Raw genomic sequence first — 16990 nt, 5'->3', positions numbered from 1 at the left:
AAACCTGGTTCCAGCGCCCATGCTCTACCCCACCCCTTGTCCCTTTCACCACAGACAAGACTTCCACCTGCGAGCTTTTTAAAATCCTACAACACTGATTGAGACCTTAGGAAAGGCATTGGCTTCAGAATTTTAAAAGGACTGTAAAAGCGAAACTAATAAACATTCAACTAAATGTCTGCAAAACATAACATGCCATTTTCTTTAATTGTTAAATTTAGTATTCATTTACATGGGTTTAATTACATTTGAAAAAATTTAAGTTACATTTTATTTTGCCAGAATTCCAAAAAAAGCACGATGATGAATGAGAAATCATAGTGAAACACAAACTAAATACTTACTCAGAGCCAAATAATTTCAAAAATAAAACTCTAAAACTCCTTCCAGAAAATTCTACTAGTAAAACTATTTCTATGGGATGTGGGTGTGTTTGCATGTGTTTGTGATGTGATGGGATGGATCTTGGGCTTACTAAGAAGGTCTTGGAAGGTGCCTGCTGACCTGGAAACTGATGTAACAGGAACCTTGGCTTGGCGGTGGTGGGACCCCAGCTTCAGTGCTGACATCTCCAGTCTGTCTCAGCCCTCAGTGTCACTGGCTTTATCCCCTCCCTGTCTGGACCTTGATGTTAACCAAGAGTAGCAGTGGAAGCCCTGGTCCCCCCGGAGTGGGGCATAGGATGTCCTGTCCCAGGATTGGGGGGTGTTCAGGGTAGGCTGTCTTTATCCCTGAGCTGCGTCAGCCTCTGCCCTGCAGCACATCTGATGGGGGGTGGGGATTGGCATTAAGAACCTAGAAACATGGATTTGGAGACCCAGAGGGGACCAGAAACACCACCACAGGTCAGCTAGTCCATCCATGGAGCAGCTGAGACAGGCACTGGGGTGTCCTAATGCCCAGCTGGGGCTTCTGCCGAGAACATCCACATTGAGCCCAGCCATCAGTTGTTAGCTACCGGGCAGAGCACACTGCGAGGGATGGGAGTACCTACTCCCTGGAGCTGGCAGGCTTGCCTTGAGGGGCCAGGGAGGCCAGAGGCCAGGTATAGTTCCAAGCTGAGCCCTCTTCAGGGTAGGAGTGCTTCCTGGAGGTGGCAGAACTGGAGCTCCACCTTGCCAGGGTGGGTGAGATTTGGATGGGGGAGGGGCCTTCCTGGTGGAGGGAATTACATGAGCAAAAGCCAAGCAGCAGGAACAAGTTTGTGTCGCTCAGCTGACAGCAAGGAGGGAGACCTGCCTGGTTGGAGACCGGGGGGTGAAATGCCCCACTGGGAGGGAGAGAGCCTGGTCTGAGTGCACCTGTGTATCTGCACGCACACGCACACGCCTAATCACACAGTCATACATAGACATGTACAGACGTCACAGTAGTAGCACATGCCCCATCCCTTAGAGACCGTGTCATTTTCAGATGGAGGGAAGAGTTAGATGTTGGCTCGTGAATCAGTGGAAACCTGGACAGGGTGAGGTGGGGAGGGGACACCTTGAGGGTCCCAACCTGCCTCTTCATCCACAGTTCTCCAAGGATGTCCTGGTCAACATCTACTCTGCCTACATCGATAACTTTCTCAATGCGAAGGATGCCGTGCGTGTGGCTAAGGAGGCGAGGCCTGCCTTTCTCAAGTTCCTGGAGGTACCTGGGCCAGGCAGGGGGATGGAGGCCACCCTTCTTGGGTCAGCTTTGGGGGTCTCAGGAGCCCCCAGCCTGGACCCCAGAGCCCTAGCTTGTGGGTCAATATCTCCCCTCAGAGCTAGAGGGGCTCACTGGGGACCTGTCCCTGGACGTTTCCATCTTTGCTGGTCATACCTCACTTGGGTGCCCATCAACCCTATTTCGGGTTTCAGCAAAGCATGCGTGAGAACAAGGAGAAGCAGGCACTGTCCGACCTCATGATCAAGCCTGTGCAGCGGATTCCACGCTACGAGCTTCTGGTGAAGGTGGGCATGGGGCTGGGTGGGCAGGAGGGCATGGGGCTGGGTGGGCAGGTGGGTATGGGGCTGGGTGGGCAGGTGGGCATGGGGCTGGGTGGGCAGGAGGGCATGGGGCTGGGTGGGCAGGTGGGCAAAGTCTGGAGGTATGTGGGGATGCAGGGGGCTCAGTGGTCCCCACCTGGTGGAGCCGCAGGGTCCAGATAGGAAAGTTCTCTCTAGAGTCTACCCACAGTCTCTTCTGTTCCAGCAGTCACTGTGGGACCCCAGAGCCTGACAGGGGTGGCTAAACAGGGGTTTACCGCCCATTTCCACCCAGGACCTCCTGAAGCATACGCCTGAGGACCACCCGGACTACCCTCTCCTGCTGGACGCGCAGCGGAACATCAAGCAGGTGGCCGAGCGCATCAACAAGGGTGTCCGAAGTGCCGAGGAAGCAGAGCGGCACGCCCGAGTGCTGCAGGAGATTGAGGCCCACATCGAGGGCATGGAGGATGTGAGTGCCGTCCCGCCTGGCTCCACCCATGCCTATGTCCACATCTCCGGTCACCTGGAACCATGGTCATGGCTGCAGTGTGTTTGCATCCATCTCGGTTTGCATCTGTGTCCTCCCCCATGTCTGTTTCTGGCCATATGTCCCATGGCCTGATGACACAGCATTGAGAGGGTGGACAACGTGTTGCTCCTACCGACTTGGCCCATGAATGGGGCCAAGGGTCACTAGGGTCTGGGGAGGGGAAAGGATTCATAATGAGCCTTCAGGACGCCTTGTCCCTCCTGCCCCACAGCTCCAGGCCCCTCTGCGGCGGTTCCTGAGGCAGGAGATGGTCATTGAAGTGGTAAGAAGTGTCCCATTGTCTGCCCACCTGTCCCCACCTCCCTGCTTGGTTACCTTCTCTGCTCACAGCTGCTGCCCTCTGGCCTCCTGCTCTTCCACCCCAGCAGGAGCCCAGGGTCAAATCCCAGTTTGCCTCTGGGCATCTGGAGGGCCCTCCCCTCCCTCGTCCTGGCTGTCCCCCTTGGGCACGGTGGGCAGGAAGGAGGGCCTCTGGGCCTGAATCCTGTCTCGGGCCCCACAGAAGGCAGTCGGTGGCAAGAAGGACCGGTCCCTCTTCCTGTTCACGGACCTCATCGTCTGCACCACCCTGAAGCGGAAGTCGGGCTCCCTGCGGCGCAGCTCCATGAGCCTGTGAGTGGCCAGGGTGCTTGAGGCCATTGTCCTTCCCTGGGCCCACTCCCCCGCCTTGGCCAGAGCACCCCTGTTGCTCCCCACAGGTACACGGCAGCCAGCGTCATCGACACGGCTAGCAAGTACAAGCTGCTGTGGAAGCTGCCGCTGGACGACGCGGACATCATCAAAGGTGGGGGTGCTGGGTATTAGGGGGTCTTCCTCTGAGAAGCCCACCTGGAGGATTTGAGCCGTGGCCAGGCTGGCTGGCTGTGCACCTGCTCTTCTGCTTTTGGGCCTCGCTTTCTCATTCTGTCCAAGGGTGCTGGCATGCAGGATCTAGTTTGTGTCCCACGGAGCCAGACCGACCACCTTCTGATTGGGCAGGGGCCTGCCGCGGACGGGCAGGGGCACTGGGGCTGCAGTGCTGCAGGGAGCGCAGACACGCCCGTAGCGGTTGATTCGCTGCACAGGTGCACGCACGCACCTCACCTTAGATGATGGCGCACTGTTCTGGCCCCGCAGTTTGGTGCCTGGGGGACAGGCACACTCAACTCAGGCCAATCAAAAGGCTGGCTAGAATGATCCTTTTGTTTGGGGCTGAGACTGTCGGGAGCTGAGGCAGCTTCAAAGTGCTGCTCCTCCTGCTGTGTGAGCGTGTTCCCCCCACCCCACCCCCGCCCGCCCCCTCTGCGCCAGATACTGCTCTCAGCTTCTCGCCTCCTCGTAACTCCCGTGGTCCATCACGGCCTTGTCTGCCTCGTGGCCTTTCTCCCTCAGCTCTCAGCCCCAGTTGCTCCAGGAGGCGCAGTCCACCCTCCTGAGTAGGGTGGTCATTTGGTGGTGAGGGCGACTGGCAGGCAGGTCAGACCCAGTGAGGCAGGAGCTGGTGAACCCAGGCCTGCCCCACACCGGCCCCTACGTAGGAAGGCAAGCTGATTATTGGTTCAATTCATCTCTTCTCACTAAAGAACAGGCTGGTGGATAAAATGAGTACCTCTAGGTCAGGTGTCTACCCCTGGTCCAGTCAGCTGTGGCCAGAGACTGGCAGGGTCATAGGGAAGAAAGCTTGGCTGCCCGGGTGGTAGAGGGTTGTAGGGGGACAGTTTCCCTCAGAAGGAGCAGATGTCCTCAGGCCTCTCTTGTCTAGTCCACTCCACTGCTGTCTACTCAGCCCATTTGTGAACGCTCCTAGCCAGGCAGTGTGGAGTGTGCGGGATGCTGAGCTGGTCTGTGGGGCCCGTACTTGGCAGGGATCAAGTATGGGACAGGACCAGGGAAATCTAGGTCATCAGCCCATTGCCCCCTTTGTGGGGGGAGTTGAGTCCCTGGGTCAGCACATTTGACTGCCTGAGGCTCTGCCTGCCCAGCTGACTTCCCCTGTGGGAGACTGCACCACCACAGCGGCCCAGCATCAGCTGGAGTCTGCATAACCTGGGAGCTGTCTGCAGTTTGTTCTTTGTGCTATTCCAGGGAGTTCTCCAAGAGACTGACACCCTGTGGCCGGTGGCTGTGAATCAGGCCCAGGCCCCTGCTCTCGGGCCTGGAGTTTCTCTCCAAGCTGCCCATTAACTTTGGGGTTGATGCTAACCCGAGGTCCGGCGGTTTACAAGCTCTCAGTTTGTCAGGCTGCTCCCCGCACCCAACTGCAAGTTGGGAGGGGAGGGAAGGAGTGTCTGTCCAAGCCTGACCTTGTCTGTCTCTGGATCTGCCCATGGCCTCCCTCTGTCCCCACTAGGGGCATCTCAAGCTGCCAATCGAGAGAACATCCAGAAGGCGATCAGCCGCTTGGACGAGGACCTGACCACCCTGGGCCAGATGAGCAAGCTCTCGGAGAGCCTCGGTTTCCCCCACCAGGTCTGCTTCTTCTGCCTGAGATTCCCTCACTCGGTCTGAGGGGGAAGGGTACAGCCTCATCCCATCTCTGAAGGAAGTAGTGTTCCAGGCCTGCAGGTTGGAGACACAGCTCCATCCCCAGCTGAGGGAGGCGGGAGGGCCCACCATGTCTGTGCAGGATCCAGGCTACCTCTTGGTCTCTGGGAAGTAGAGTCCCGTTTTCTGTCTGAGGGGAGAGGCAGATGCCCAGTCCCATCCCCAGGGCAGGAGTAGGCTGAGCGGGGAAGGGAGGCCCTGAGGCCTGGACCCTTATCCCTGCAGAGCCTGGATGACGCGCTGCGGGACCTCTCAGCTGCCATGCACCGGGACTTGTCGGAGAAGCAGGCCCTGTGCTACGCCCTCTCCTTCCCTCCTACCAAGCTGGAGCTGTGCACCACGAGGCCCGAGGGCACCGACTCCTTCATTTTCGACTTCCCCCACCCTGATGCCCGCCTTGGCTTCGAGCAGGCCTTTGATGAGGCCAAGAGGAAACTGGGTAAGCCAGGGCCCAGGCTGGTGCCCTCCTCCCAGAACCTTCAAGCAGGGGACAGCATCTTACAGCTGTGTGTGGCATCAGGAGCCAGAAATCTCAGGATTGCCATGTCCTGTGTTCCAGTCCCTGCCAGTGGAAGGGTGGACTGAGACTTCTGCAGAGAAATACAGGACTTCCCCAGGGTTGGGAAGATCCCCTGGAGAAGGGAACTACTACCCACTCCAGTATTCTGGCCTGGAGAATTCAATGGACCATATAGTCCATGGGGTCGCAAAGAGTCAGACAGGACTGAACGACTTTCACTCACTCACTTGGGGGCTCTTTGGCAGGGATTCTGTGGATACGGTCAGCGTAGGGCAGGGGCCCTATCATGGGAGTGGGTGACTAGGACCTCGTACCTCCACCACACACGCAGACAGCAGGCCTGGATCAGGGAGCACTGTTGAACGGGTCCATAGAAAATCCTTAGAGACCTCTGGGTCTACCTCTCATATTGTACAGATGGGAAAATTGAGGCCAAGGACAAGCAGGACATTAACAACCAGTCACCTCATTCTCCCTAGAGAGACCCTGAGGGGCAGGAGAGGAAGGGAAATGGGCAAGGTCAGGACCAGGGTAAGGTGAATGCTAAGCAGTGTCTGTCTGTCCATCCATCTCCACTACAGCCTCCAGCAAAAGCTGTCTAGACCCTGAATTCCTGAAGGCCATCCCCATCATGAAAACCCGCAGTGGCATGCAGGTGTGTATGCACCTGGGTACCTGGGCGCATGTATTCTAAGCCAGCACGTGTTCATGTGTTTTTGTTCTTTGTACAGCATCGTGTACGTCTTGAACATTGCAGTGGTTCCCTGTGTCTTTGAGAGTACAGCTCTCTGCACAAGCACATGGACACTACATATGTGTCATATGTATATGGGTACATCCATGCATTTATGCATCTTTGCATGTGAACAAATGCAAGTGCATTTCACAAAAACTGATGTGCAAGTGTCTAATTCATATGCTTGTATGAGTCTATATACATATGGACAAAGTTACCATTTTTTTCATTTGTTACACATATACATGTATGTGTGACCATATTTGCGGTATATATATGTGTATGGATATCTGTGTACACAGACATATATGAATGTATGTCACAGAAGGATGTGTGCATTTGATGCGTAAAGAGTCACGTGTGCTGTATGTGTGCACGTGTATGCTGAAGGTGTGTTGAGAATCCAGGAGGGCCTGGAGAGCGGTGTGGAGCTGGCAGCAGTTCCTCCATTCACCTTCCCCTGTCCCTTGGCGCCTTCCGCAGTTCTCGTGCGCAGCCCCGACCCTGAGCAGCTGCCCCGAGCCCACCCCCGAGGTGTGGGTGTGCAACAGCGACGGCTACGTGGGCCAGGTGTGTCTGCTGAGCCTGCGCGCTGAGCCCGATGTGGAGGCCTGCATCGCAGTCTGCTCCGCTCGCATCCTCTGCATCGGGGCGGTGCCAGGTCTGCAGCGCTGTTGCCACCGGTGAGGCCCGCCCGGACGGGGGCAGCCGGGGTGGAGGGCGGGGCCTGGAGGGAGAGTCCCGGCCCCTGACCCGGAGGGTGGGCGTGTCCTGTGGATGTGGGCGGGGCCTGGGCGTGAGGACGTGTAGGGCAGATTCTAGCTCCTACTGCTGCTGCTGCTGCTAAGTCGCTTCAGTCGTGTCCCACTCTGTGCGACCCCATAGACGGCAGCCCACCAGGCTCCTCCGTCCCTGGGATTCTCCAGGCAAGAACATTGCCCCTAGTGACACTCATTCCCAACCCTTCGTCTCCCAGGGAACAGACTGCGTCGCTGAGAAACCCCCCAGAGACGGCACCCGAGCCTACCGGGCCAGACCTGGACGTCGAGGCGGCGGACGAGGAAGCAGCGACGGTGGCTGAGCCAGGGCCCCAGCCATGCCTGCACATCTCCATAGCGGGCTCAGGCCTGGAGATGACGCCAGGCCCCGCCGAGGGTGACCCCCGCCCGGAGCTAGTGCCCTTTGACAGCGACTCGGATGATGAGTCTTCGCCCAGCCCCTCGGGGACCCTGCAGAGCCAGGCCAGCCGGTCCACCATCTCCTCTAGCTTTGGCAGTGAGTGCCCAGCTTGGGGCAGGGAGGGGCAGCCCAGCCAGTGCTGATTGAATGAGAGAGAGGATAAGCACAACCATGGCATCCAGTCTCCATAAGATACTAGCGCAGAGAGCGCCAGGGGCCAGCCAGATGGGCAGGGACTGTGACACCAAGGGCCCCAGGGGCAGTGGGTAGTCAGGCTGGATCCTGAGGCCCCTGCAATGGCCAGTTAAGGAAGATGGAGCTGTTGGGGATGGTGGTGACTGGTCCATGGTGGTGGATTGGAGGTGGCCAAGCTGGGACCAGGAGCCTGTAGCACTGAGCTGTCAAGTCATCAGGGTAACAAGGGCTGAACTGATGGTGAAGTCTGGAGGGCAGGGAGAACAGCAGTGGAAGACCTTGACCCAGAAGGGTGCGTTGAGGGGAGAGTAAGGCCTAGAAAGATACCACATCTTGGGCCTGGCAGAGTGAGAGAAAGAGCCTTTTGTCTCCATCAGATGAGGAGACCCCGAGCTCCAAGGAGGCCACAGCAGAGACCACCAGTTCAGAGGAGGAACAGGAGCCTGGCTTCCTGCCACTGTCTGGCTCCTTCGGGCCTGGCGGTCCCTGCGGCACCAGTCCCATGGATGGGAGAGCCCTTCGTCGGTCCAGTCGTGGCTCCTTCACCCGCGGCAGCCTGGAGGACCTGCTGAGCGTTGACCCTGAGGCCTACCAGAGTTCCGTGTGGCTGGGCACCGAGGATGGCTGGTAGGGACACAGGAGAGGCTGGAGTCTTGGTGCCAGAACCTGCAGTCCCTGTTTAAGAAATCATATCGCATCCTAAAGCAGAAGCAGGAGGGCCTTGGGTCAGATCTCAGGGATACTGCCAACCAGGGCTGCCAGAGGGTCTGAAACCCACAGGAAGGCCGTGGGATTTTGGTACCGTGGGGTGGCACCTGCCGTGGAGGAGATGGTGGTCGAGGCAGCTAGGTGGAGGGATTGGTGTGCCCAAGCACTTGTCACAGGTCCACACCACTGATCCACAGTGTCCACGTGTACCAGTCCTCTGACAGCATCCGCGATCGCAGGAACAGCTTGAAGCTCCAGCACTCGGCCTCTGTGACCTGCATTCTGTAAGGCCCCCCAGATGGCTCTTCTGGTTCACACCCTTCTCAGCTATACCGTAGATGTCCTTCTGCTCACCTGCACCCTCTGGGCACAGAGCACACAGGCGTGCCCCAGGCTAACTGTGTCTCCCACACACCGTGTGTCATTGTGCAAGTCACCGCCTCTTCTTAGACTCAGGTGCCCACCACCTAGAGAACAAGGGGTGGGAGGAGGTGATCTTTTGGAAGCCATAGTCATTCTGTCTGATGCCTTGGGCTCAGGGGACCTCCTTTGGCTTCCTGAAACCCCCATGACTCCTTTTCCTTTCCTAGGTATCTGAATAACCAGGTGTTTGTGTCTTTGGCCAATGGAGAGCTCGTAGTCTACCAAAGAGAAGCAGGTGAGTGTCCCCCTCCCCGCTGAGTAGGGTCTCCCTCCTGAGCAAGCTGGGGCCTCCAGACCACAAGTCTGGAGATGTGACTTTTGGTAACTCCCAGGTCTTTTCTGGGGTTTGGTGTCCTCATTGATAAATGAGGTTATTTATTAGCACCTTATTTCAGGGGAGGGTGAGGCTCAAATGCACTATAAGATTGAATCTGCTGTTTTCTTTATCCCACTCCTACTCTAGGCCGTTTCTGGGACCCCCATAACTTCAAATCGGTGACCCTGGGTGCTCAGGGGAGCCCCATCACCAAGATGGTGTCTGTGGGTGGGCGGCTTTGGTGTGGCTGCCAGAACCGAGTCCTTGTCCTGAGCCCTGACACGCTGCAGCTGGAGGTAGTGGGGATGGGGGTGGGGTTGGGGAATTGGTGACTTGGGGTGAGCCAGGCCCATGAGAGAGGAGGTGAGACCACAGGGCTATAAAAAAGCAACCAGCTGAGAGGTCGGGGCTTTCCCCCGACCACTGTGTGAATCTGGGCCAGCCCCTGGCCTTCTCTAATCCTTATTTGCTTCTAGCTGATGAAGGCTACAGGTACATGTAAGTTAGAACTCTTTAGTCCTCTTCCCCCTCCAGCCCTATTTCTCAGCTAAAGTATTGGTGTCTTTGGTGGGTGGACAGAGTTCCTTTCTGATGTCAACATCCCTTATCATCACTCTGGCATTTAGTCCTGAGTTCATTTACATGTGCATCAGTAGCTGTCAGCCTGGTAGTATCCAGGAGTAACTAAGTTCCCTTGATTTCCCTCTCACTGGTCCCACCGTTGGTTGGGTTGGGAGTGAAGAGGTGGAGAACCCGGGTTCAGGCCCAGGTCTATGACTGACTTGCCGATGCCTTTGGACAGGTTCCCTCCCCTTCTAGACTTGTTTCCCAGCTGTACAGGGTGAGGCCAATGATTGCTGTTAAGACTCTTCAGGCTTTGAACTTCTCTGATCATTAACTCACTCAACTTCCTTGGGGAAAGGGCACTGTAATTCCTGAGGTTTAAGTGGGGAGGCTCCAGTGAAGCTAACATTTGAAAGGTTAATCATCCAGGTCAAGGAGCAAGGCTGCCTTTCCAGTGGGCTCTCTGGAGAGATTTGGCATGAGTTGTAAGGAAGGAGGAACGGGCACTGGTGAAGCACAAGGCTGGGAGGGGCCGGTGAGGGCAGGCCTGTCACTCACCCATCTGTTCTCGACCCTCACCCCAGCACACGTTCTCCGTGGGGCAGGATTCCAGTCGCAGCGTGGCTTGCATGGTGGACTCCAGCCTGGGCGTGTGGGTGACATTGAAAGGTAGTGCCCATGTGTGTCTCTACCATCCAGACACGTTTGAGCAGCTGGCAGAGGTAGATGTCACACCTCCTGTGCACAGGATGCTGGCAGGTACTGACCTCAGTCTCCTACTGCCCCTTCCCTTGGAGCTTTTCTGTCCCTGGCAGTGAGGATACTAAGCCAGGGCCAGGACTCAGCCCCAGCGCTGGTCTGTCTCCTACCCCAGGCTCAGACGCCATCATCCGGCAGCACAAGGCTGCCTGCCTGAGGATCACAGCGCTGCTGGTGTGTGAAGAGCTGCTGTGGGTGGGCACCAGTGCCGGCGTGGTGCTCACCATGCCCACCTCACCCAGCACCATCAGCTGTCCACGGGCGCCTCTCAGCCCTGCTGGCCTTGGCCAGGGGCACACTGGCCATGTCCGCTTCTTGGCTGCAGTCCAACTTCCAGACGGCTTCAGCCTGCTCTGCCCAACTCCACCACCTCCCCCAGATGCAGGTGGGTCTACACATCTTATGCCAATCCAGGGACCTGGGCTTTGGGTTTAGGATGCCCCGCTGCCCTGCCAGAGGAGGGTTAAGAGGGAGGGAAAATGTAATACAGATGTGGAAGTGGCGTATATTACAGAAAGTAGGCTATAGAAAACCCAAACTAAAAATCTATTAGGATACTGTGTGTGTGTGTGTGTGTGTAAAATTCTGTCCAGAGAATGTCACGGAGATGAGGAAGTGAACTAAGAATTAGAATATGGCACAGGAAGGGATACATACAACAGGAAATAAAACAGGACTAGAAATGATGTATAGGGCGGAGCGGGAAACAAATAGCACCAGAAAGCAGAGCGTAGAAGGGTCCGTAGGATAGGAAAGGGACTGTGAGGATTAGAAAGTGAATCCTAGTAGGTAACGGTGTACATCAAGGGGGTTGCAGTTGGCCAGGTCTTGCTCTGGCAGGACAGGAAGCCGTACTCCCAAGAGGAAGTGGCTGTGGGCATCAGGAAGCAGGGAGGCCTTGGTCAGGGGTTGTCTGGGTCCAGAGAAGACTCAGCTGCCCACCTGGGAAAGGGCTGTTGGAAGCAGGAGATGAGCACCAAGAGGGCTGTGTTGAGATAGTGCTGCCGCCAGTCACCCCCAGGCTCATGGCTCCTCCCTCTGGCCCCCCAGGCCCCGAGAAGCTGCCCTCACTGGAGCATCGGGACTCCCCTCGGCACCGAGGCCCTGCCTCGGCCAGGCCTAAAATGCTGGTGATCAGTGGAGGCGATGGCTACGAGGACTTCCGACTTAGCAGTGGGGGCGGCGGCAGCAGTGAGACCGTGGGCCGAGACGACAGCACAAACCACCTCCTCCTATGGAGGGTGTGACCCTGTCCACCGTGGCCCAGGACTCGCCCACCCACCCGCCCTCCGCCTGCTTGCCTCTTCCAAGCCCACCGGCAGACCCTCACACGAGTGTCTCACCGGGGCACACCCGTGCCTGCACAGACTGCCTCCCATCCTTGTGGAAGCATTGCCAATGGAGCACCTGCTGGCCAGCGGGGTCTAGGCCTTTCCCAGCCCTCTGGCTGCTCCGGTGCACCCAGTCATGATGGGAGGGTGGAGAGGGGGCATGTGGGCTGCCCAGGACCTCTGTCCCTGGAGCTTCTACCAAAGACACGGCCGGGCCTGGACCCCACAGGGCTGGGGAGGGCCATGTGCAATATTTGGAGGGTTTTCCTGGGGACAGTGGGAGGGCTGGGGGATGGAATCCTTTCCCGTGTACAGTATTTATGTTTCTTTTTAGATGTGTACCTTCCCAAGCACTTATTTATGCAATGACCTGGGGCAGGGAGTGATTGGAGAAAATAACAGAAGAGGGAAAAAAAACCCTGCCCTGGGAGTCACCCTGGGACCCCAACCAGCCTTCCTGGAGGGACCGGTCCCCCTCATTATGTACGCACACACACACTGCATGTTTGGGGCACTGAAACACTGCCCCTTAACATAAACTTTCCACGGCCTTGTCCTGACTGGGTTGCCCTCCAGTATCCAGAGCAAAGGACCAAGTCCCCTCAGTCATCCAGAACAAAGCGATGACCGGGGGGGTGGGCAGTGACTCCCATCCGGGGGGCTTCCCCAGGCTCGGCGTTTCCTTGCTTGTTGGCAGTGCCTTTAGCGGTTTCCGAATGTGGGAACCCTGTCGGGGCCTCGTCCAGGGCCCTCTCCTGGCCTGAGCAGGGAAGGGGCCCTCGCTGTCTGCACATTGCCCCCCAGCCCCTGTGTCTCATGCACTGGCACACATGGTCACCGCAGAGGGTGGGCCTAGAGGCCCCTCACTCTGACCACTGACTCCCTCTCTCCACATCCTCCCCTGGCAGCGGCAGCCCTTCCAAGGACACCCAAAGCTGAGGGGCCACACATGGCCTCCCTGGCTGGGAAGGCCACTCTGGAGACTAGCTTCCTCTGCCCCCACCCCCCCACCCCCAAACCGCAGAAGCCAGTCTGACCCCAGCCCCACGCTTCTTCAGCTGCAGCTCCAAAGGTCTGGTGTCAGATGGGGTTTGTTTGGTTCTGTTTTTGTTTGGGGTGGGTGGGTCATTGCGGTCTTAGATTATGTTTTTCTTGCTACCAAACAGTCATGTATTAACTTTCCTTGGATGATGAAGTTTAAAGAGTCAATAAATAGAAACACCAAACAACTGGTCCCCATCGGCAGCCACAGAGGCCTCCTGCCAGCAACCTCCGAGCTCCCCAGCTGCGTGGGCTCCCCGACAACTACCCACTTGGACAGACAGAGTAGGACTCAGAGACCCAGAAGAGTGCTGCAGTGGCAAGGCGGCCACTGACGTGCTGTGTTATCTCAGGCAGGTCACTGTGTCTCTGTGGGCTGCAGCTTCCGCATCAGGAAAACCAGGAGTTCTGCTAGTCAGATGCTTTATAACCAGGGTGCATTTTAGAGTCCCTTACAGGTTAACATTGTAAATACAAAGCATGATACATAAATTATGTGTATGTAAATACACATTCCCAGGCTCCCCCAGCTCCTGAGTCAGTAGGCCTGGGATAAAGCTTGGGAATCTGAAGCTGACACATGCTACAAGGAAAAACTAGGCAAATGTGAGCCTGTCTACAGCTCCTACAAGAATTGGTGCTCTCCAGCAAAGCCTCAGGAGGCTCAGAATCTGACAGGCCACGGTGAGCAGGGGAGATTCCAAGTCGCTGTGATTTCTGGTCATTAAATCAGACATGAGAATGCAAAGGCTGACTACACAGGACTGTTCCTCGCAGGGGCACAGAGCCCTTTCCACCAGGGCGCACCAGCAAGACGTAAGGTGATGACTTCTAGAAAAAGAACAAATCAGGCTTCAGCTCTCTTGAACACACGTTTGAACATTTTCCAACCCAAACAATTAAGACTTTACAGAAATCATTTGCTAAAGAGGCGTGCAGGCTCACACTTGGCACACTGGTATTCACGTATCTGAGTTCTGCCAAGCCCTTGATGCCATGGGACAGACATGAAACATCTGGCAGCATCACTACTGGGAAGATCTGGAGGAGAGGGGAACAGAAAACAGATACATCACAGAGTAGAAGGCTACATTCACATGGAATTTGATGAAATGGCATAGAAGGAGCACAGGTTTTGAAGCTGAACAGAAACTTAGACTTTGCCACTAATTGGCTATGCAGCTTTGGATGAGTTGTATTCCCTCTGAGCCTCCATCTCATCATCTGAAAATTGGGGTTGATAATCCTTTCCCCCACAGGACTGTTGGTTGGTGTGCACAGATCTTTGGATTGCAAGGAAGAGATTTGTTCTGCCCAGAAATAAAGGGGGCGCTGACTAGTGGAAACGTGAACTAGAATCAAATAGCTGTTAGCACAGTGGCCCATGTACTGCTGCCCCATCTTAAGACCCCTGGACTCTCCACCTTGAGTGTCTGATTCCTGCCTCACCACCAGCCAGCTGCCATTTTCTGCTTCACAACTTCTGCTGCCTGAGGCCCTCTTCTGCCTCTGGACAGACTTCACTTTCAGCACTGGTTATCCAAGGCCAGATCCTCAGCATTTTCCCTAATAAGCCTCAGTAGGAATGGGCCCGGCCCAGCCCGCTGCTCCTTAGAAGGCCACATCCCAGGACACCGGGCAGCCTGTGGAGAGATGAGCAGCCCTGAGCAGGTCAGCTGTGGGCAGGGCGGTCCTGGGATGCACGATCGATCGCTAGGCACCCGGCCTAGGGGAGAACCTAGAAGGATCAGCTCCTCCAAAGCAGTGGTTCTCAATCTTGCCTGCACATTGTAATCACCTGGGGGGTCCAGGTCACATTCCAGACCAATTAGATCAGAATTCTGAGGGTGGGACTGACCCAAGTGTCAGTCATATTTGTAGGAAAACTTTTAAGTGAAGTATAACATTTGTACAGAATGGTACTCAAGTCATTAGTGGGCTGCTAGATAAGTTTATTAATAAACACACCCAGATTAAGAAACCGAACATTCCACCACTTGAAAGCTCCCACGTACCCCCACCTACTCTCCCCTTCTAGGGTAACTACCATGCTGGCTTCTGACACTGTGGTTTAGTTCTGCTAGTGAGGCGGAGAACCACTGTTTTAAAGGGCACAGCCAGGGACTTCCCTAGCAGTCTAGTGGTTGGGACTCTGCACTGCCACTGCCGTGGGCCCAGGTTTGATCCCTGGGTGGGGAAGATCCCACAAGCCATGCCACTGGGGTGGAGGTAGTGGGACTCGGGTTTGATGTGAGGAGTGAAGGAACAGCTTGAGTCAATGCAAAGAAGGGTCAGGAAACCTGGAGCAAGAGGTCTGAGGTGTAGGCCCAGCTGGAGCAGTGGGGAAAGAGGAAAAGGCCAGGGAAGCCAGAATGTGAGCTCTGCAAGGGGGATGTTTGCTCACTGCCCCATCCCCAGGCCACCTGCAGTGCCTGACACAAAGTACGTGCTCAATAAATGTTTAGTTAAATCTAGAGAATTCAGTTGCAGTTTCCCTGTAGGTCTTGAATGTTGCTAAATAATAGCCCCAGCTCCCGTTTATTTATTGCAAGCCAGGAGCTTGGACCATCCAGTTTCATCCTCAGTGGTCCTGGGAGGTTGGTACCATTATCCTTTTTTTCCAATGAGGAAACTGAGGTTCAGAGAGGCCAAACGCCTTCCTCAAGGTTGCCTTCCTACTAAGCAGTAGAGCCGGGATGTGCATGTGATCTGTCTGCTCAGGTCTCTGCCTCATGGAGGAGAATAAGGGCAGTGACATGGGGTGGCTGGAGGACACGAGACAGTCCAAGCAGCCAAAGACACATCCAGCCACTCATGACGTATCTGGCTTATGTTCCTCATACCCAGCCTGGGAAGGACATCCTGACTTCAGAGGAGACAGTCAGGGCCAAAAGCCACCTCTTCTCCCAGGGGGGTTCTCCAGGTGTTTCCTTGGTCTAGATACAAACAGCAGGGTTTAGCTATACATCTGCCTCACAAGGAAGATGAGGTACAGAAAAGGACAGAGATTTACTTGATGTCACACAGCAAGGCAGCACTGAGGCTGAGGGTGGGTGTGGAGGAGAACCGGGCAGGAAGGTTTCCTATGGTCAGAAAAGTAAAAAAAAATGACCCAGGTGACCTCCGAGAGCTCGTCACATCTTTTGCATGCCTGCCAAACACCAAGTCTCTCTTCTGTCCTCACAGACCTGAAGCCACAGGCCAGATTGCAGGAAAGAGCAAGGGGAAGTACTATTTTGGGCCCATTATGGACAACGAGGAGCCTTGCCTGGCAAAGGCAAGTGAAGGGGCTGGGTCAGGGGCAGGATGCAGGGCTAAATGGGGAGGGGGCGATGTCGCAGGTACTGGGGAGAGAGGGCAGAGCCCAGACACTGGGCTGTGGAGAGGACACAGGGCGTGGGGACTAAAGGAGCAGGTTCTGAGCCCGCAGCGTAGAATAAGTTGGTGCCTCCCATGTGGGGTCTCAGCAGATCCTCACAATGCCCTGAGAGTGAATTTGCATTCAGGTGAAGTCACTAGCTTAAGGCCACACAGCCTGACAATGGCTTTAAACCAAGCCTCCCACTGGAGGCTAGAACAGATACAGGAGGACAGCCCGCCTTCTGAGGGATAGAACCTGGCCAGTTAGGGGGTTAGCCAAGTGCAGAGTCTTGAAATTTAAGTCTGAGCCATGACATTTCCTCTTGCTTTGGACAGTCACATTGGAACTTAAGGGTATCCACAGAGGGCGCCACCATTTCTGGTCCATAACCCTGTGCGTGCTACATCGCTTCAGTCCTGTCTGTCTGACTCTTGCCGTAACTTTTCAGGCTCCTCTGTCCCTGGGATTCTCCAGGCAAGAATACTCGAGTGGGTTGCCGTGCCCTCCTCCAGGGGATCTTCCTGACCCAGGGATCGAACCCGGGTCTCATGTCTCCTGCATGGCAAGCAAGTTCCTTACCACTAGTGCCACCTAGGTAGCTCTCATAACCCCAGAGGCAGCTATCTGCTCAGATCCCCTGCAAACAGCCCCTTTTCTCTGATCCTGCAGCCCAGGATCCCCACCCGACCTTAGGCAAAGTCTCAGTGGGTGGGGCCTATGTCCCTGCCCCTGGGTCACCACAGCTCACCCAGCTTCCTGGAGTCTTGTGCTGTGCTGCCTAGGATGAGGTACAGGACTTCTCTGGACTCAGTTCTCTGGCTTCCCT

The 16990-nt window shown here is 55.9% G+C and overlaps 1 protein-coding gene across 1 annotated transcript in view; it reads left to right on the top strand.

The window, feature by feature from the left end:
- The window catches only part of ARHGEF17 (Rho guanine nucleotide exchange factor 17), a 61007-nt gene extending 45725 nt beyond the window's left edge, over positions 1 to 15282 (top strand). Inside the window, exons 4-21 of the mRNA XM_006064677.4 lie at positions 1519 to 1635; positions 1848 to 1940; positions 2251 to 2427; positions 2720 to 2770; positions 3011 to 3120; positions 3207 to 3292; positions 4838 to 4956; positions 5257 to 5470; positions 6133 to 6206; positions 6771 to 6970; positions 7264 to 7562; positions 8039 to 8288; positions 8567 to 8653; positions 8960 to 9027; positions 9256 to 9404; positions 10257 to 10431; positions 10547 to 10816; positions 11482 to 15282. Of these exons, the coding sequence (XP_006064739.2) occupies positions 1519 to 1635; positions 1848 to 1940; positions 2251 to 2427; positions 2720 to 2770; positions 3011 to 3120; positions 3207 to 3292; positions 4838 to 4956; positions 5257 to 5470; positions 6133 to 6206; positions 6771 to 6970; positions 7264 to 7562; positions 8039 to 8288; positions 8567 to 8653; positions 8960 to 9027; positions 9256 to 9404; positions 10257 to 10431; positions 10547 to 10816; positions 11482 to 11678 (2736 nt within the window). The 3' untranslated portion in view covers positions 11679 to 15282. The remainder of the gene's footprint in view (positions 1 to 1518; positions 1636 to 1847; positions 1941 to 2250; positions 2428 to 2719; positions 2771 to 3010; positions 3121 to 3206; positions 3293 to 4837; positions 4957 to 5256; positions 5471 to 6132; positions 6207 to 6770; positions 6971 to 7263; positions 7563 to 8038; positions 8289 to 8566; positions 8654 to 8959; positions 9028 to 9255; positions 9405 to 10256; positions 10432 to 10546; positions 10817 to 11481) is intronic.
- Positions 15283 to 16990: the final 1708 nt, after the last annotated feature.

The sequence above is a fragment of the Bubalus bubalis genome, chromosome 16, assembly GCF_019923935.1.
Source record: "Bubalus bubalis isolate 160015118507 breed Murrah chromosome 16, NDDB_SH_1, whole genome shotgun sequence".
Classification (NCBI taxonomy): domain Eukaryota; kingdom Metazoa; phylum Chordata; class Mammalia; order Artiodactyla; family Bovidae; genus Bubalus; species Bubalus bubalis.
This window is presented reverse-complemented; position numbering and strand designations above follow the sequence as displayed.